The 19,954-nt window shown below is 55.1% G+C and overlaps 3 protein-coding genes across 10 annotated transcripts; 1 reads left to right on the forward strand and 2 right to left on the reverse strand.

Annotated features, from left to right (window-relative positions):
* Positions 1-5,608: 5,608 nt before the first annotated feature.
* Positions 5,609-8,107, reverse strand: LOC121355072 (nucleoside diphosphate kinase 6-like; the record flags this gene model as incomplete). Its single annotated transcript, XM_041470234.1, has 5 exons — positions 5,609-7,017; positions 7,240-7,400; positions 7,709-7,748; positions 7,825-7,945; positions 8,027-8,107. Coding segments are annotated over 5 exons (705 nt in total), but the record flags the coding sequence as incomplete, so codon positions are not given.
* LOC121355082 (rab-like protein 2A) lies at positions 8,071-12,468 on the forward strand. 4 transcript variants are annotated; one of them, XM_041470257.1, is made up of 8 exons: positions 8,071-8,247; positions 8,351-8,380; positions 8,476-8,555; positions 9,811-9,890; positions 10,590-10,701; positions 11,319-11,416; positions 11,670-11,753; positions 12,024-12,468. In XM_041470257.1, the coding sequence occupies exons 1-8, from the start codon at positions 8,108-8,110 to the stop codon at positions 12,102-12,104; spliced, it is 705 nt and encodes a 234-aa protein (XP_041326191.1). In that variant the 5' UTR covers positions 8,071-8,107; the 3' UTR covers positions 12,105-12,468. The 4 variants fall into 4 exon arrangements, with proteins under 4 accessions (XP_041326191.1, XP_041326189.1, XP_041326190.1 ...); XM_041470255.1 differs by having other exon boundaries at positions 8,071-8,555; XM_041470256.1 differs by lacking the exons at positions 11,670-11,753; positions 12,024-12,468 and having other exon boundaries at positions 11,319-11,663.
* A 139-nt stretch (positions 12,469-12,607) lies between these two features.
* On the reverse strand, positions 12,608-19,831 carry LOC121355079 (acrosin-like). 5 transcript variants are annotated; one of them, XM_041470248.1, is made up of 6 exons: positions 17,539-19,831; positions 17,070-17,280; positions 15,004-15,243; positions 14,575-14,834; positions 13,992-14,137; positions 12,608-13,850 (listed from the first exon to the last, which is right to left on the reverse strand). In XM_041470248.1, the coding sequence occupies exons 2-6, from the start codon at positions 17,102-17,104 to the stop codon at positions 13,440-13,442; spliced, it is 1,092 nt and encodes a 363-aa protein (XP_041326182.1). In that variant the 5' UTR covers positions 17,105-17,280; positions 17,539-19,831; the 3' UTR covers positions 12,608-13,439. The 5 variants fall into 5 exon arrangements, with proteins under 5 accessions (XP_041326182.1, XP_041326181.1, XP_041326185.1 ...); XM_041470247.1 differs by having other exon boundaries at positions 17,070-17,330; XM_041470251.1 differs by lacking the exon at positions 15,004-15,243 and having other exon boundaries at positions 17,070-19,831.
* Positions 19,832-19,954: the final 123 nt, after the last annotated feature.

Here is a 19,954-nt window from a genome sequence, read left to right on the forward strand (position 1 = left end):
AGAGGAGCTGCTGTGCTGCCAGCCTGGTCCCGTTCCCCACAGCCTCCTGTCAGTGGGAGCAGGAGCTCCAGCGCCAATTACGAAAGCCCAGAGCGCTCCACCTGCTCACCTGCATGTTTGTGAAGGTGCAAACAAGGCCCACAGCGGGCTGTTAAAAGTTCTGGGCTGGTAAAAGTTCAAGGCAGCCACTTAACTCACAGCTGCTGGAATCAGTCACATCCCAGAGGCACTTGGAGCGAGAAGGCCCCAGATGGCACACACCTACCACCTTGAAATGGTAGGACACACACCTGGACACACACCTGCAACTGTTGAAGTAAAACAAAAAGAGAAAACAGTAAATAATTGGCCAGTGCTTTGACAGGCTCTGGGAAATATTTGGGTGACAGGAAGCATTTTGAAAACACCTGTTTTTGCAACAAAAAATAAAATGTTAATATTTCAGGGCTATTTGCAATTCTGATTGTACCTGCTGCCCAAATTCTTGCTCTGCTCCAGCCACACCAGGTATATCCCACAGTAGGTAGGAGCAGTTATTACAGCATTGCATACCTCATACATTGCTTGTTTGAGTCGTTCTGGTGCCTCTCGGTCCTCTGCCGAGTCACCTCATTTTTAACTTCCAAAGGGTTTAATTTAACACAATTTATCTAATTTTTCTCTCCTTGCTGCCCCTTTCCCATCCCTGATCTGTGGGTACAGACCAAGCTGAAGCCACAGACCTGGGCTTTGCCTCAGGCTTATTCTTCTCTGTCGCAAAGATTTCCGGTTCCTTTATCTGACCTCCAAACTTTGTGTCACAAAATAATGAAAACAATAATCTGAATTCTGGTTCAGCTTAGTTTTGTGATGGATGGTGCTGCCACAGTCTCACATCTGTAGTGTTTCTGGTGTGTTCCTTCTGTCCAGTGTTTAAACTTCTCCTGCCTGTTGTCCCTGTGCAGGTACCCAGGGATGGGACTGGGAAATGCTGAACGTGGCTGCTGCTGCATGCAGGAGCTGCTCCAGGACTGCACAGACACTCCAACAGTGCTGTCACCATAACTCGTCCCTCCCATTGCTTCCAGAACTCTCCTTGCACTCAGGGGATGGATGGATTTCTAAAGAGTTTCCATAAAACATCTGTTCTCTGGAAAGAACCGCCCCATGTTAAATTTAAATATTCAGTTCCAGAAGCAGCAGCAGCTGCTTTGCACAGCTGATGGCTTTTAACTTTCCCTGGGTGCTGTGGGAGATACAGAACTGTGTTTTGTTTATCTGGAATGTTTTGGAAGGCAGGGGAGCATTAATGAGGAAATCTGGCTAATACAAGTACTCAATAGTCATGTGTGAATGGAGGGGCCAATCAAGTCCTGGACTTGTTGATAATTGGGATTGGGATCTGATGGAGAGGTGAAAACTGGCTCTTCCTGGAGCCTGCCAGGGCTTTGGACAGTGCATCACAGAGATGTGGCTGTGTGGACACAGGTGAGGAGGAGCCCATGGGGAAGGCTTATCTGTGTAGACAGGAGTCTGGTCTCTCATGAGGTTTTCCTGGTCTGTGGCACCAGACCAAGCTCTTGGTCAGTGTCCAGATCCAGCCCGTGCTTGGCCGGTCTGGGGCATGAGGTGGGAGAATGTTAGGGAACATGAAACAGGAAAGCCTTATGATTGCTTGGCAAGAGTTTGAGAATATGGAAACTATAAGCGAGATTGAAATGAAAGCAAGCTTTGAGATACCTTGGTTACTGAACAACTGGAAAACAATGGTATGGCCAGCTGAAGGTAATCCCCTTTTGATGACACCCCTGAAACACCCTCTGCTTGCAGACAGGTCCAAGGGTCAGAGCAGACCCTACTAGCTTGGCAGAAGGGGTCCAGAGAGCAGTTTTTAGGGTTTAAAATGTAACACAGTATGGTAATGTAATGATTCTTATAGGCTGTATGTAAATGCTACAGGATTTGTATCTTGTACTAAATTGGTTAGTGAAAATTAAAATATTCAGTGGAGGAGAAGATTTATTGTATTGTAATGGGAACTTTGTCCTCTTTGGCCCTCTCTTTTGCTCTCTCTCCCCAGCTCCTCTTTGGGGCTCCTCCGAGCTGTGGCAGCAGCTCCAGGCAGGGCCCTGCACCCAGGCCCTTGGCAATAAACCACAGGTGCCAAGAGCTGGCTCCAGAGATCCCTCATCTCCATCCGTCCCAGCAGTCCTACCCCTGCCACTCCTACAGGAGAGGGTTTATTTTCTGTGCTAGGAAGAAAACAGTCCCAGCCTATGAGGATTTTTTTCTGCAGCTCGGTGTTTCTCTCACTCCTTGTTCCTCCTGCTTTGTACAGCAGCTCTGTGGGAAAACTGTGGACAACAGGGTTGTGACCCCCAAATCTGAGATGACTGTTTGCTAATCCTGTGGAACTTTCAGTGTGGGGATGGATTGGACTTCTCTGGCACAGCCTTCCCTGAACACCATTACTTCTGTTTGCCTGAGATGCTGTGGCTGCTTTCCCAGCTCCTTTTCTTTTCCACGTGAGAACCCACAGCCTGACACAAGATCAAATCCACAAAATCTTTGGCCACCTACAACACCCTTGTCTCTAGCTCTGCTCAGTGAGATGCAGCTTTAGCAGAGACAAGTGCAGCCAGCACTGAAGTGGTAAATTTTTCTTTATTTCCACTGTATCCATTTTTCCTTGTCTCCAGACCTGGGAGAAGCAGAAGACAGGCTGTTGTGAGAAGAGCAGATCTGCCGGTTCTTGGCTTCTTTCCTGCCTCTGTCAAGGTGGGGATTGAAGCGCTCGAGACGATGTTTCATGTTCAGACTCAGGTGTTTATTATTTCTTATCTCTATTACAAGTGGTGAGCTCTACAGCATTCTGCTAACAAGCTACGAAATGGCTAACAATATTTCTGCACATGGTCTTTTAAGGCTAAATTATCCAATTAAGAAATGACACCTAAATTATTTTCACTTTTAAACCAGTAACTAATCACTCAAAATCCACAATGCAGACTTTTCTGTCCAATTACACAAAAACACCCAAACCCGTGAAGAAGGACCAGCTACCACGCTAAAACCTCCATCTTGCTCTACATATATTACTATATTCTAAAACCTTAAACTCAAAGTTTTCCACCCTGTGATATCACACACTTCTAACCAACTACAAACCCATAATCCCAGCACTATCAATCAATTTTGGAAGCCTTCTCCACAGCCTCAGATCAAATGCAGTGTTCTTTTGGGGATCAGTGCAGGTCAGCACAGAAAGTCTGAAATTCCCATCATCCAGGGCTCCAACACAGATCAGCTGCAGAGATGGAAATACTGAACAGCAACAGAGTCCCCCAGGTGGGGCTGGCAGGAATTATGGCCATGCTGGAGGAAGAAGAGGCCTGACCTGCTGCACAGGTGCCCACATGGCCCCTGTGCATCCCCTGCCACTGCAGCAACACCCCGGGGTCCACACCTGCCCAGGAGCACAGAAAGGAACTCTGGAGGCTGTTGAGGCCAAAGCCCTGCCTTGGCATAGGGGCTCGTGACCTTATTTTATCACCCTTGGAGTATAAAAATAATAAAAGAGTGTTTTTTGTGTCTCAGTGAAATTGCCAGTTTTCAGGTCATTTCCATTGCCTTGTGTCCATTCCTGGGACACCTGAGGTTCCCTTCACTGCTCACTCCTGGGCTTTCTACCCATTGATAAACCCCACTGAGCTCCTAAGTCTGAGCAGCCCCAGCCTGCAGCCTCTCCTTACCTGTCAGATTCTCAGATGTCCTCATCAATCCATGCTGGACTCCAGTTCTGACCAGGCTGTCTTGCACTGGGAAGTCCAAAACTGGTGCCAATGCTGCAGATGTGGCCATACCTGTGCCCCAGGAGGGGATGGGGGTAACCTGAGGGCAAGTGCTCTGGCTCCCACACCTGAGGATGCTGTCAGGCCATGGAGGTGCACTGCTGACTCAGGGGTGGCTCATGGCCATCAGCTTCTCTGGTCCCTCACGTGAGTGTTGGCAGACGGAAACATCCCTGCCCAGGTGCAGGACATGGCACCATTTTCCTCTAGAAACTTCATGAAATTCCCAGGGGCCCATTTCTCCCTGCAGAGACCAGCCCAGGGAGGGACGACACCAGAGCCGGCACACACCCGAGGAACTGCAGCCTGTGGGTGTGCCATGAAGGAGTAAACAAGAAGGAAAGAGGAAGAAACAAAGAGAAAAGCAAAGGCCAGCCCAGCCCCAGCCCTCTGTGCTGTGTCACCTCCTGCAGGGACTGGGAGAGACTAGGCAGAACCTGCAGGGAAAGAGGGGAGAAAAGATGCTGGACTGAAGCTGAACCTGAGAAAGTAGAGGAAAGGTGTTTCCCCAGGTGTTTCTTCAGTTGTTATCTTGGGTTTTCCTCGGTACCTGAATCAGTAACTAAAAGTTTGTGTTACAGCAATAAACCAAGTGAATTTCCTCAGGCTGAGAGGGTTCTGCCCGTGGTGGCAGGGACTGAGGCCAGGCCTGGGCTGGGATCAGCACTGATTTCCCTCTGAAGCCTTTCCTTCCTTTCTTCCCAGGCCAAACTGTGTTGTCCCCTCCAGGGCTGACACAAGCCTGCTCAATTCTTCCAAGAGCAGACCAAGTTTAGGCTCCAACTCACACGTGCCTGTGAGATGCCCTGTCCCAGCTCCACACCTGAGGTGTCCCTGCAGGTGCCTGGGCTGGACCTTGTGCCCCAGACAGTGCTGGGGCACCTGGGGCAAAAGCTGCTGCAGACACACAGCCGTGACCAGCCCTGTGCACAGACCCCACAGGTGGGCCAGGCACCTGCAGCTTCCAGGAAAAAACAGGGATCTCAAACTGCCCTTCAAACCTGTACTGAGGTGCCACATTGTCTTGGTTTGAGACCAACTGGGAGACTGATTTACTGCTGTAACACACACCCATGAGCACGGAATGGCTTGGGCTGGGAGGGACCATACAGCTCCATGCCCCGGCCATGAACAGGGATGTCACCCACTGCTCCAGGCTGCTCCAGGCCCATCCAGCTCAGCCCAGGAAACTGCCAGGGATGGGGCAAGCACCACTGGAAAAGCAAAAAATCACTTACTGGGTATTTACAAGGAAAAGAAAAAAAATGGGAAAAAACCCCAAAACAAACAAACCCACTCTGGTAAGAGCCCTCAAAGCAGAGTTACCTGTGACATTTTGTAAGACTTCCTTGGAGAGCAAAAATCAGTTTTGACACTGTCTCCTGCATCAAACACCATGTGCTTCAGCCCCAGGTCTCTGATAAAGTCTGCTGGACAGCTTTAGATTCACACAATAAATCCTCTGTCTGGGGCAATGGGCTGCCCAGCCTGAGCACCTGTGCTCAGGTACAGCCTCAGGGCCAGGGCAATGTCAAGGTGCCACCCAGCAGGTACCTAAACCACAGTGGCTGTGAGGCAGTGTCACCGTGACAATCCTGCTGGCAGAGTTCTCTGCATTGGCAATGTTCAGAAGGGCCCTTTTCCCAAGTGTAACCATTGCAAGTGAGTAGGAAAAAAGACCAAAACTTCAAAAATGGCAAGTGTGAGCCAGGAATTATCAGTTAATGATATTCCCAAGGAATATCCAAAAAGGAAAGCACAACATAAAAGAAGAAAGGTGAAAAATAGTAAAGTTTAATAGTTAAAAACACAAAGATCTGAGCAAAACCTCCAGGAATCAATAAAACATCTGACAAAATATCAATAAAACATCAACAGCACTGGGGACAGCAGCTCTCAGAGCTGTGTGAAGACACACAGGATCCTGAGCAGATCCACTCTGGACACTGCTGAGGACAGGGACAGCAGTGATGTCCTGCAGATCCCTGGATCTGTACCTGGAACAGAACAATGACCAATTGATCCCAGACAGGAGGAAGAGGGAACACAAACACGGGCAGTGCTTTCCAGCAGAGAGTCAGTCAGTCAGTCACTACCCAACATCTCACGGGGTTCTGGAAGCACCTGGAGAGTCCCTGCCTTGGCTCTGTGATGTACCAGGGCTCTGCTGAACCTCGGCTCAGCTTTCCTGCCCCAAGCACAGCACACCTTCCCCAGCCCGAGCATTTGGGACTGCCCAAAGGAAATTCCAACAGGGCACTGTAATTAAAATGGCAGCACTGCAAGGAGCCCATAGGGAGACAGCATAAATGGACTGAAACCCCGTCCAGGAACACATCTCACATGGCATCACAGAGAGAAACACAAATCAGCCACCAGGACCTGGCTCTGTACCTCCCAACGGAGCCCTCCTGCACCACCCTGTCATTGTTCCACCACGTATCTGGGTAATTCAATGGCCTTGTTCATCCCATTTCCCAAGGACACAGAACTGCCCCGGCACACAGGCAGGCTGTGGACACTGAGGGCTCCAAGTGCTCTCACATGCAGAGCTATTGGCAAAGCTCCTCATCTCCCAGCCCAGTTGCAGGTGAGCAAGGACAGGACAGTTCATCTTGCCCTGCTGATGTCTTTCTTCACATTCTTCTTCTTTTCTCCCTAAGGCACTGTGGGAACAGCCAGCTGGGAGAATCTGAGGCTTCCCATCAGCAAACCCAGGCCAATCCCATCTGGAACAAGCAACCCATCCTTCACTTGGCCCTTGACCAACTCACCTGTCCTGTTCACACCCAAACAAACTCAGGGAGCCAGTGAGCTGCATGGCCAGACTGTCAGCATGAGCACTGCAGGGGGAACTCTTCCTACAGCAGCCCAGCATCCGCCTGTTACACCAATAATCTGATCCCAGGCAGCACAACGCTGCTTTCCCTCTCCCACACTCCCTGAAACGCAGCACAGCTCTGTGTCTGCTGCCCAGGAGAGTGCCCACAGGGGCTGCCAGGCCAGCCAGGCACGCCCTGCCCGGGTACCTGTGCTGGCTGTGCCCCGAGCACGCGGTGCACGCGCTCCTGGGCGCTGTAGAACAGCTGCCCCCGCCGCAGCCGCGGCTCATCCTGCTCGTACCAGCGCTGCTCGTCGAACTCGGGGAAGAAAAAGGCAATTTCTCTGCTGGCTGAGGCAGGTGAGTCTGAAAAAAGAGAGGGAAAGGCAATGAGAGAGAGATGCCAGTCTGCCACCACAAACACATGCTGGACTCCAAAGGTGCCTGGCTCGGCTGCACCTGGCCAGGTGCGCGTGGGGTCTGCAGAAGGGAACAAATCGCTCACTTGGAGCCCCAGAACTAAAGCAAAGGCAGACAAAGCACCATCACTCCTGCCTCCCCAAGAACTATCCAAGAATGCTAGGCTACCTGAGCCATGGGTCGTGTTCCTGGTGTCCGTAAGGCCGTAGGCACCTCGGATGGAGTCTGGGTCACTGTGTCGGGCTCGGAACACTTTAGTGGGTCCCATCAGGGATCTCCAGAGAGGGACAGCGTCCTCATGGGCCAGGATGTAAGCCCACATGGGGCCACTGCAGCAAGGGCCCAGGAACAGTAGGAGAAGATTATGAAGAGCTCATTACAAACAGGTTATTCGTAGTTACAAACTGCACAGTGCAGCTGCCCTGGCCTGCCCTGCCACGGTGCCACCGCCGCACCGAGGCCACGGCGCTGGCACTGCCGGCCTGCTCCCAGCGGTGACCTGCACACCTTCGGGGGTGCCACCCGCCAGGCACCACAGCTGTCACAGCAGGCTGCGGTCCCGAGAGCCTCCCACCTCCGCACATGGCAGCGAGCCCCCCGCACACGGGCCACGGCAGCGCCCGGCCGCGGCACGTACCTGGCCATGAACTCCACCAGCCGCTGGTAGAAGAAACGCCCTGCGGAGAGACACGGGCCGAGTGGGCACCGGCCCGGGCAGCACGCCGCTCCGGCAGCCCTGCGCCCCGCTCGTACCTGCGTGCTCCCGGTAGAAGCGGCGGCTCTGCTCTGCGCCGCACCGCAGCTCCTTGGCGCGGACGATGAGGAACCGGTGACGGAGGATGGCGTCGTGCACGGCCTGCGGGAAGAGGCGGCGCTGGGAGGAAGGGGTCGTGGCGAGGCCTGCTGTGCCGTGCTGTGCCCGGCCCGGCCCGGCCCTGCCCGGCCCGGCGCTCACCTCGCGCACCAGCGGATGGGCCACCGCGTCCGGCTTGAGCAGGGCCGCGTCGCGCGGCAGCGGGCACGCGCAGGCGCTGCCATGGCGACGGCGGCGGAGGAGCAGGGCCGGGCCGCGGCGCGGGAGGAAGCCCCGGATGGCGCCCGCGATGAGGCCGCGGCCGGCGCTGAGGAGACGGTGAAGATCATCTGCCTGGGCGACAGCGCCGTGGGCAAGTCCAAGTGCGTGGGGCGCGGGCGTCCCGCGGGTTGTGGCGGGGGGTCCCGCGGAGCCGGGCGGGCGGCGGCGGTGGCGCGGCTCACGGGACGCGTGCTCTCTCCGCAGGCTGCTGGAGCGGTTCCTGCTCGATGGCTTGTATCCTTGGCAGCGGGGCGGCGGGCCGGCTCGGCGGCGGGCGGGGTCGCGGCCCGGCGGCTCTGGCCTCACGGTGGCTCCTTAGCGCGGCGCAGCCAGCCCCAGCAGCTCTCCACGTTCGCCCTGACGCTGTACCAGCACCGCGCCCGGGTGGGCGGCCAGGAGGTCCGCGTGGGTGAGTGGGGCCAGCCCGGGGACATGGCGTGCCATGGCAGAGGGAACAGCAGGGAAGGGCAGATCCCCTCGCTCTGGGTCTCGGCTACGTGTTTTGATAAACGACAGCACGGTGACAAATCTGGTGCCCTCCTGGGACGGGGCTGCAGCATTGGTGGATGGGGCAAAGTGACTGCCATCATCCTCCTGGGCTTGGTAAAGTGTGGGGCACGGTTCCCCCACACTTTATAACGATGTCCTGGACTCTGAGCTGGAGGAGGTTGGTTGGGTGGATCCGTGGACAGTCGGAGGATAAAGAATGGTCTGGATGGACTCTGCATGGAGTCACTGGTCATGGCTCCTTGGGGCTGGGGCTGACACTGCTCAACATCTTTGTTGTGACACAGACAGTGAGTGCAAATGTGGTCTGGTGGGGACCTGTCTGTATTTGGGCAGTTTAAGAAAGTCACTGTCCGGTAGGTCTAACACAGAGTCCAGTCACAGTATCAGTGCAAAGGAATCCCTAAGGAAACTGGCTCATTTGGCTTCGGATACAGCACCATGCTTGGGTCCAGCTGACAAGAGGTGTGACTACACTGAGATTCTTAACTGAAGCTGTGCCAATTTATACAGCAAACCAGAGCCAGATGTGAACCTACAAACCCAGTGGGAGGTGGGGGATCTCCACCTGAGCTGCACCAACAGTAAAAGGCACGGCCATGTCCAGGTTTGCCCCATGATGTCTTGGTGTACACAGAACTTCATGGACTGGGACCTGTTTGCTTCTGGCTGACTTACCTTCAGCACTTCAGAATGATTCCTGCCCCTGGGAGAACGGAGTCAGGTGTCTGCAAGAGGTGCTGGAGCATTTCCCACAGCAGGGCCCCGGCTGACCATCCCTGGGTCAGAAATCAGCAGTGCCCAGCAGCTCCTGGAGTTTTAGGTAGTTTCCCGTTGTCATCCCTAGTGACAGAGTGCCAGACATGGCAACTGCTCTGTGCACTTCTGCCTGTCTTGGTCCTGCTGTCCCGCACAACTCGTGTCACTGATGGCTTCTCTTTTGTTGATGGCCAGTGCCAGCATAGCCCACAGCTGAGCCCAGTAAGGAAAGGTCCCAGTTTGGCACAATTTCTTAACCCTGAGGTGTTTCAGATTGGTGAGGTGAAGCTCAGTTTGTGTCTCTGAGCAGGTGGGCTGGGCTTTGCCTCCTGGGTGTGAGTTGTGGGAAAAACAGAGCTCGGTGAGTTGTGTCATTCTGAGCTGTTTTTGTGTTCCAGACTTCTGGGACACAGCGGGCCAGGAGCGCTTCCGGAGCATGCACGCCTCCTACTACCACCAGGCCCATGCCTGCATCATGGTGAGGGGGTCTCAGCTGCACCTGTGGGATTTGGGCGCAGAATGGTCTCAGTGACACTTGGCTTTTGTGTTACTTTTACGGTTACACTGCTGTGTGTTCCTTGTCTCTTCCAGTCACTTAAAAAACTTTCCTGGATTGTTCTTTCTTCTCTTACCAGATAAACCCCCTGTAGATGGACCTGGTTAGCTCTGGTCTGTCTCTCCTGGTAACCCTTTTCCTCTATCCCCTGGCTCTGCTGTCTTCTCAATGTCCTTATGTTTGCCCCTGTTGCCAGTTTTGTTGGCTCCTCTCCTGCTCAGATCTCCTGGTTTGTCCTGTCGCCCCCACTTTCCACTGTTCCACTGGTGATTTTCACTGGTGCTTTAGTTGTCCAGACAGAGGATCTGATCCTGCTTGGCACAAGCTGTTCCCAGTGCCAGCTCCCTGTGTGGGTGGCAGGGACTTGCACAGGACACAGGACAGTGTAAAGGACATCCAGGGCTGTTTCCTGCTGGCTGGGCTTGGTGATACTGTCCCTTTCTCTTTTACCCTTTCTAATAACGTCCAGTTCCCTTCGTCGTGTCTTCCTGGGAACATTCTGGATTCTATCCTTGTGTTGGTCAGAGCTGTCCTGGGTTGGCCCCACAGATGGGTCAGAGCTGTCCTGGGTCGGTCAGCCGTGCTGGGCTGGCCCCGGGATAGGTGGTTCTCTCTTGGAAGGTGTTTGATGTGCAGCGGAAGGTCACCTACAAGAATCTGAACAGCTGGTACAAGGAGCTGAGGGAATTCCGCCCAGAGATCCCGTGCATTGTAGTGGCCAACAAGATTGATGGTGAGTGTGTCTTCTGCTGCCAGCTTGCCAGGGTCGTGGTGGGATTCACTCCTGTCCTTACTGAAAACCAATGTCCTTTGTCTCTTGGGTCCAGAGAATTTCCTCAGTCCCCCAGGGCTGGGTCCTATACTGACCTCGGCTGCTGCTTTACAGGTGCTTGTCCTGTGTCATCAGCAAATAAAAGTGCAAATTTCATCCATTTCAGTTTTATTCAAGCATTTTTCTTCCAGTTCTCTCCTTACCACACTGCCTATTCTATCCATCAAGAACCCAAAAGAGATTGGAGTAGCACCTGGTCAAAAATGGCAGCAAAAGGAAGCAAAAGCTGTTCTGTGGCTTCCCTGGATCAGTCAGGGATGGCCTTGGTGCTCCTTCAGCCTGCACAGACTCCTCTGTGCTGAAGTGTCTCAATGTACCTGCTGACAGAACTGTTCACCTGGCCCTGCAGGAGGCTGGAAGGTTCCCTCCCATGGGGAATGCCAACCAGCCCTTCGTGATTGCTGTCTCAGGGTTGTGGCCCATCTGGCTTAGCAGGGGCTGACGTGTCACACAGAAGACACCCACCTTCTGGAGCTCCTGCCATGTCTAACTGACCGTGTCTTCTTTGTCTGCCTCAGCGGATATGAAGGTGACCCAGAGAAGCTTCAACTTTGCCCGGAAGTTCAGTTTGCCCTTTTACTTTGTGTCTGCTGCCGATGGCACCAACGTGGTGAAGGTGAGATGGGTGTTTGGCTGCTGGGCTTGGTGTCCACGAGAGCCCTTGGCAGCCCAGGGACATGGGGGCTGCTGTGGGCACAGAGAGCAGGAAATGGTCCATCATTTCAGCTCCACGAGAGTGGCTGGTGGCTATGGAGAGCTGCAGAGGGCTTTTTTTTCCCCTGGGATGTGGGAACAGTGTCCATCTGCTACAGAAACCCAATGGCCATGTCCCCCATCCTGTGAGTGACGAGCCTTGTCCTTCCCACCAGCTCTTCAATGACGCCATCAGACTGGCCGTGGCTTACAAACAGCACTCAGGAGACTTCATGGACGAGGTCCTGCGGGAGCTGGAGGTAGGGAAGACTGTCCCTGCTCTGTCTTGAGTCCTGTCGGATGAGCAGTTCTGCCCTTTTCCCCTGTGGCAAAGGGGGGAAACTGCAGCACGGGAAGCTTTGCCCTCTGCTGGGTTTTGTGTGCTGCTCAGTCTGGGCTGGGAGGGGGGAAGTGAGAACCATCACAAGAGCTCTCACTGCCTAGGAAGAGTCTAAAAGAGCCGCCACAGCAGATACAGTTGTTGCAGTCTGTGTCATTTCTCAGCAGTTCCTTGTCCTGCTCCTTTCCAGAGCTTTGATCTGCAGAACACAAGCAAGGATTTGTCAGATAAAGGGAAGAGCTGCACTGAAGAGGAGTCCTCATCTGCCTAGGCCTGGACCCTGAGCCTGTTTTCCCCTTGGCTCTGGACTTCTGGGGCCTGCATGGAGGACAGTGATGCTTCTCATGCCCTAGAGCTGTTGTGATGGGCAGCTGGGCCTCTTCCCTTCTTGTGGGAGCCTACCTGGGCAGGATCTTCATTGGCTTGGCCCTCGCTGCTGCACACTTCGCTCAGGAGAGGGATGGGAGAATCCACATGATTCCATATGGATGGTGGCTCATTCCTACTGCTCCTTCAGTCCTTAGGACAGAGCTGCCTAGGAGAAGTGAGCCATCCTGGACCTGCAGGAGGGATCCTGCCCAGGCGCTGTAGTGGTACCTGCTGCAGAAAGCAAACACTAAAGGATATTTTTTACAAAGCTATGAGATGGCATCCTCCCCGCACTGCTGCTGTAAGGAGGCATGTGGTTAAAAGCCACAGGCCAGGCAGCCTGCTCCCAGCTGAGCCAGTGCTGCCTCAGTCCGCCCATGACCTCTGGTGTCCATCCCTGGGCTGCTGTCCCCATTCTGCCCCAGAGCAGCCAGATCCCAGGGGCTGCTGAGCACAGGAGGTTTCTCCTTCCAGGTCTGTACAGCTGACACAGGTGGGCTCACACCCAGGGGCTGGTTCTGTCCCAGCTTGTTGGATGTGGCCATGGCTCTTGTATGTGTGCGTGTCTGTGCACAAATGCTGCATTCCAGAGAGCTGGATACACACACACTCTAAAACAGTCACGGAATCATGGAATGGTTTGGTTTGAAAGGGACCTTAAAGGCCACCCCCTTCCATGGATAGGGACACCTTCCACTATCCCAGGTTGCTCCAAGTCCTGTCCAACCGGGCCTTAGACACCTCCAGGGATCCAGGGGCAGTCACATCTTCTCTAGGCACCCTGTGCCAGGGCCTCATCACCCCCGGAGTAAAAACTCCTTCCCACCACCATCCCAATCTCCCCTCCTCTAGATTTAATCCATTCTTCCTTGTCCTGTCATGGCCTGCCCATGCAAAAAGCCGCTCTCCCCCACTATTATAACCTGCTTCAGGCACGGCAAGGGGCACTGAGGTTTCCCTGGAGCCCTCTCCAGGCTGAAGAATGAAGGTGAACAACACAGCAGATGGACAGAGCAGGGACTCTGTTGGCCTGCCAGTGCACTGAGCAGGGCTGAAAACACAGTTAATGGTGAACACAGAAACTTTACTTCAACACCTCAGTCACGTCAGCATCACTGTGGCTGCAGCGCAGCAGCATGGGCAGGACAGAGAAGCCTCTGGCCCCAAGGCTACCTTTGGCCCAGCAGGAACTGCCGTGATCCACGGTAGCCCTGGAGCCTGCTCATCCTGCTGCTGCTCAGGCTTTTTTGTCCTTCTGAAACTGCAGGAACTCCTGCAGCAGATTCCAGAATTGCACCAGAAACTGGTGTGGGAATGCCATGGGCAGTGACGTGCCCGAGGATGTCACTGCTGGTCTCTGGCTGTACTCAGGGGTCAAGTTGATGTGTTCCTCTGGTTCCTCTGGTTCCTCTGCTTCCTCAGGCTCCTCCTCGGGGGCCGAGGTGACAACTGGCTCTGGTGCTGGACCAGCTCTTTCTGCTGGGCTCAGGCCCGTCTGGAGCAGGATCCAGTTGTAGAAGTGCTGGGTGGAGGTGTAGATCCCGGGGTGCCTGGCTCTGTCACAGCCTCTTCCCCAGCTGTTCAATCCCACCAGCCAGTAGTAGTCAGCATCATTGTCCTTGCAGACGAGGGGACCCCCGCTGTCCCCCTGTGCCAGGAGAGATGGCTCAGGGACTGTGGGGGCTGCTGTGGGGAAGGGAGGGGTGGACTGCGGACAGGCTGTGCTGTGTGTGGGGATGAGGGGGTCCCTGTGCTGCCAGGGGCTCAGGGACTCATCACAGCCTCCTACCTGGCAGGTGTCAATGCCACCCTGCGGGTACCCAGCACACAGGTTGTCAGCATGAACGGCCCCCGCATACCATGGGCTGCTGTTGCAGAGCTCTGTGTCCATGAGGTGGACCTTGGACTCCCGCAGAACCATGCCTGATCCCTGAGCTGTGGGCATAGAGGGGAATGAGCCCCAGCAGCTCGGTACCCATCCCTTCCCCTGCCTGGGGTGAACCCCCTTCCCGGGCCTGGCTCTGCCCCTTCCCCACAGAGCCATGTTGTCCCGCTGTGTCCCTGCCCCTTCCCCACGGAGCCATGTTGGAGTGATGCTGTCCCGCTGTGTCCCTGCTGTTGGCCTGGGGAAGGGGCCAGGCCCATCTCTCCCGAGGCTTCCCAGGGCCAGCAGGAATTGTTCGGGTGAGCAGGGACCTCACAGCTGATCCCGTTCCACAGCATGCCCTCCCCAGGAATGGACTCCTTCCCCAGCCCGGGCTGCTCCGAGCCCGGCCCCGCTGCCGCCCTGCGCCCGGACTCCGTCTGTGCCCAGCCCGTGTCCCCGGGGTGCCCAGCTCGCCCTCGGAGCACACGTCCTGTTGGGAACTCACCTCTGGCAAAGTTCCAGCCGGCGATGTAGCAGGATTTCAGCTCCGAGACCCTGAGCGAGGTGTCGGGCACGCAGCCCAGCTGGATGTAGTCGCTGCACTCCACGGGCTGGTCCAGCTCCACCAGGGCAATGTCGTTCCTGGCCGTGGCAGGCACGTAGTGCTGGTGCACCAGGAGCCTCTGGATGCGTCTCACTGCAGCCTTGGGGCCCGGCTGGCTCAGATCTGTGGCCCCCATCACCACATTCCATGTGGAGACGCCCCTGGGGAGCAGATGGACAGAGGGCTGACAGGGAGCAGAGCCAGGGGCTGCAGCAGCCCAGCATTTCCCAGCCTTCTGCTTCCCCAGGTGGGCAGGGAAGTGGCCCGTGGTGCTGTGAGCTGGGCACCTGCCCGTGCTCTGGGGACATCTCTGTCCCTGCTGTCTCTTACCCGGCCCTGGCGAAGCAGTGTGCGACCGTGAGCACCCACTGGGAGCTGAGGAGGACACCTGAGCACATGTGCCACGTGCCGTTCTCCCAGGTGGCCTGGATGCTGACGATGCCGGGCCAGGCCCCTGGCTGGACACTGCTGCCACCCACACGGGAATTGCCAGCAGCAGAAGCGGCAGCGTCGTAGTCGAGAGCAGCAGAGCTGTGGTCAGAGGCCATGGGCCGGAGCCCGCAGGTCCCTCTGGAAGCACAAAGCCATCACTGCCCTGCTCGGTGGCTGCTGCAGCTGCTCAGGCTGAAAGTCCCACCCGGTCCCTGAGCAGCAGCAGGGCCAAAGAACCCCGAGAGGCATCTTTCACCACAGTTCTGCCAGGGAAGTCCCCAGGTGTTCCTCCAGCTCCCTCCCAGAGCCTGGAACCACTGACCTGCAGGTGTCCCAGCTGCCCCACACGGGCCCGGCATATGTTTATTTTACATATCTGTTTCAGAAAGGCACCTGACTTTGATTAAATACCTCGAGAAATGAAAGTTTACATTTTTTCCTCCATAAGTTCTTGAAGTACTTTGTGGGAGGATGGCTGAGGGTAAAAAGATAACAGTATGAAATTATAAGGGAAAATACAGTTGCTGCTCTCTGGATGGAAGGCAGTCAGCATGCCTGATCTCCCTCACACAGCACAACCAAGAGAATCTCCTGCTGCCCATGCTATGGGATGAGACCAGGACAGGAGGGTTCTGGGCTGGGTTATGTCCAGCTCCCCATCCTCCAGCACCCCCAAGTCCTTCTCCCAGGGCTCCTCCATCTGCTCATTCCAAGCCTGGATGGATTCCAAAGTTTCCCCAGGCACAGCATCTGCACTTGTTCTTGTCAAACATCATGAGGTTCTCACAGGCCACAACTTGGGCCTGTCCAGGTCCCTCAGGGGGCAACCTGCCCCACTCAGCTTGGTGTCACCTGCAAACCTGCTGAGGGTACACTCCCTCCCTTCATCCTTGTCACTAACAAAGATATTACATTCTTCCTGCACATCTGTGGTGCCAGGTTCTCCCTTCCCCTTTGGGTGGGACATCACAGGGGAGTTGGACAGAGTGTGGCCAGCAGGGCAGGGGGGTGATCCTGCCCCTCTGCCCTGCCCACGTGAAGCTGTTCTGGGCTCCACAACTCAGGAAAGACAAGGAGCTGCTGGAGAGGGTCAAGGAGGCCACAAAGATGATTCAGGGTCTGGAGCATGTCTGTTGATGAGGAGAGACTGCAGGAGGTTTGCCTGGTTAGTCTGGAGAAAGCTGAGAGTGGATTCCATCAATCCATACAAATATCTCAAATCACAGAATCACACAGAACCACAGAATCAGTTACACTGGAGAAGCCCTCCTGGACCATTGAGTCCAACTCTGTGCCTGGTCTCCGCTTTGTCCACCAGACCAGACCACTGAGTGCTACGTTCAGTTGTTCCTTGGGCACCTCCAGGGACTGGGACTCCATGGGGCAGCCCCTTCCAATGCCTGACCACCTTTCCATAAAGAATTTCTTGAACTCCACCCTGAACCTCTTCTGGCATAACTTGAGGCCGCTCCCTCTTGTCCTGTCCTTTGTTGCCTGGGAGGCTGAGCCTCCCCTGGCTCCACTCTCCTGTCAGGGAGTTCTGGAGAGTGAGAAGGCTCTCCCTGAGCCTCCTTTTCTCCAGGCTGAGCCTCTCCAGCTCCCTCAGCTGCTCCTCACAGGATTCACCCTCTAGGCCTTTCCCAGCTATGTTGCCTTCTCTGGACACACTCCAGCCCCTCAATGTCCTTCTGGAACTGAGGGGCTGAGAACTGGATACAGGACTTGAGGTGTGCCTCACCAATGCCAAGTTCAGGGGGACAACCACTTCTTCCCCACCAGCTCATTTTCAGGCACATAGGGACAAGCTGCTCCTGCACCTTAAAGGTTTCCTTCTTGATGTATGCCCAGCCTTCCTGGACCCTTTGTTTTTAAGGGCTGCTTCCCAAGGGACTGTCCAAATCAGTGTCCCAAACTGGCTGAAATTCACCCTCTGACAGTGCAGTGTAGAGGTTTTGTTGACTCACCTTGTTACTTCACCGAGGACTGAAAACTCCTTCATTTCATGGTCACTGTGCCCAAGATGGCTCCAACCACCACATCTTCCAGCAGCACCTCTCAGTCTGCAAACAGCAGGTCCAGCAGGGCCCCACCCTTGGTGGGCTGCTCAGCTAACTGAGTCAGAAGTTCTCTTCCACACATTCCAGGAGCCTCTCAGTCTGTCTCCTCTCCACTGTGCTGCTTCCATGAGACATCCAGCAGGTTAAAGACCTCCACAAAAACAAGAGCTGGCAACCACAAAACATCAGCCAGCACTTACCTCTTCATGCTGGTTGTGAGGTCTAGAACAGACCCCCCACCAGATATCTGCCTTGCCAGCCTTCCCCTTGATTCTCACCCATGACCAGTCAACCTTTTCATCACTGCCACCGAGCTCCAGACAGCCAAAACCCAACCCTAATGTACAGAGTCATCACACCACATCTCCTGCCTCACCTGCTCCTTCTGAAGGGCTTGGAGCCATCCACTGCAACATTCCAGTCATGGAGTCATCTCATCACAGTTCCATGACAGCAACTACATCAGAGCTTTGCTGCTGCACCATGGCCTCCAGCTCCTCCTGTGTTGCCCACACTGCTGCATTGGTGCAGATGCACTTTAGCTGTGCCATCAGTGTCTCCCCAGCACTGGCCTGCTGCCCCCAGCTTCATTTCTAGGGAGTGTGCTCTCATCCCCCTCTCCCTTCAAACCTACTTTAAAGCCCTCTCAATCAGCCTTGCCAATTCACAGGTTGGAACCCTTTTGCCTCTTCTAGAGGTGAACACATCTACCTCCAGCCTGGTGCTATACACACCACCTCATGTTCAAAAAATCCAAAATCCCACCAATGGCACCAGTCTTTAAGCTACTTTTTGATCCCATGGGTTTTCCTGCTCATTTTGGCATTCATCCCTACTACCAAAGGAATCAAGACCACCACCTCTTGTACCTTGTGCTCTTGTCCCTTCAACCAGGAAAGCCAGTGCCTTGAAGTCCTTTTTTGTTACCCTGGTACTTTTCTCATCAGGACAATGAGCAGTGGGCAGCAACTGGTGGGCTGAATTAGAGCAGGGAGTCTCTCAGCAATGTCCCTTGCGTGGGCCTCAGGGCGGCAGCAGATTGTGGGATGGGTCTGCTTGGCATACAGGTCCTCAGCCCCGTTCAGAAGTGAATCACACACAAATACCCTTCTTTCTTTTTTCTTTAATAACTGTAGCTGTGATCTGTCTGACTGACTGCACTGATCTGGGACACTCACCAAGCAGGCTTTCTTCTCCACTCAATTATCTGACTCTCAAAATCCAGGACCTCGTATCAGTTCTGTAAGGGCACCTGGGAAGGCGAGGGAAGCCAGGAGGGGATTCTGCTACCTCCCTAAGCAGGGACCTGTTTCCATTCCCCAGCTTTTAGGTCTCCTCTTGCCTGATGGCAAGAGGGCCAGGGCTGCTCTGACTCTTGCTGAGCTTTCATGCACTGCATTTCTCTCCTGGATGGAAGGGTGCAACTCCCCCAGTCTGTTTCTCCTTGGCACTCCTTGATAATCCTCAGCCTCCCCACCTCCCCTGTAAGATCCCCCACCTGTTCACACCGCATGCAGTGCTGTTTCCACTGTCCTCCAGCAGCAACAGTAGGCTCAGACACTCCCTGCAGCCCACTGTTTCTTGGGGAGCTCTATCTGCTTCTCCCCACTCCTGCTAGCTATGGCTTTTGTCAGTGTGTGAACTACTGCTGGGTCTAATCAAGTTGGACAAGTGAAAAAAACAATCCCCACCTGAGGAGAGCACACCTCAAGAGTCAGGGGGGTGGCTGTGCCCTCCTACAAATCCTGCTGCTTGAGCTGCCACGCCACGTCCTGCTGCTCCACGTCCCATTTGCCTGGCCCAGTCACCACACTCTGAGTCACCTGCACGGCCTGGAGCCATTTCAATGTGCCCCTACTCCTGGCAATGCCCCCTGTGTCCCTGACAGGCTGCCAGGGCTCCTGGGTCCACGTGGAGCTTTGGACTGCTGCTCACATGTCCACACTAATCCCTCAGCTGAGGGGATTGCCCCAATTCATACAAATATCTGAGGGGGGATCCCACCAACCCCAGACCTCCCCAGGTTATGAGGATGGTGCCAGACCCAGCCCCGTCCTGCCCAGCGACAGGACAAGTCAGGCCCTGAGCTCCAACAGTCCCAGCTCAGCACAAGGCACAGCTTCCCTCCACCATGGAAAGGCCAAGTCCTGGGAGAGCTGCCCAGCAGGGTGAGGGGTGTCCCTCCATGGAGACATCCTAACCCACCTGGACAAATGTCAACTGCTCCAGGCGACCCTGCCTGGGCAGGAGCTGAGCTGGATCATCACCAGAGGGCCCTTCCCACCCACACTGTTCTGGGATTCTGTGTGTGATAAATGTGTGTGTGTGTGTCTGTGGTATGTGTGAGACACCTGTGTGAGAAACCTGCGTGTGGCACATCTGTGACAACTGTGTCCATGCCCACCCGTGCCCACCCTTGCCCACTGCATGTCCCCAGCACGGCCACCACCCAGGCCCCCAGAGATGTGGGTTTCCCCTCAATGCCCCTCCAGGTGTCACCCCTGTCCGCAGGGGCACAGCAGGGACTGCTGAGGAGGTGGGGGGCCATGGGGACAAGGAGGCTGGGAACAGAAACAAGGGGGCAGAGCTGGGTGGACGGAGCCCCCAGGCCCTCAGAACAATGCCCTCAGGCCCTGTGGGGCACAGGGGGCTCACCCCTGCTGTCCCCCCGAGGGTGGGGGTTATGGGGGGGTCTCAGGGTGCTCCTGTGCCCTGAACCCTCCACGTCTCTGTCCATGGGCCATGTCCCCAAGTCCCCCCCCATTTTTGTCTTCCCCCATCCCTCACAGCAC

Source organism: Pyrgilauda ruficollis, unplaced genomic scaffold, assembly GCF_017590135.1.
Source record: "Pyrgilauda ruficollis isolate IOZ18807 unplaced genomic scaffold, ASM1759013v1 scaffold243, whole genome shotgun sequence".
In the NCBI taxonomy this organism is placed as follows: Eukaryota; Metazoa; Chordata; class Aves; order Passeriformes; family Passeridae; genus Pyrgilauda; species Pyrgilauda ruficollis.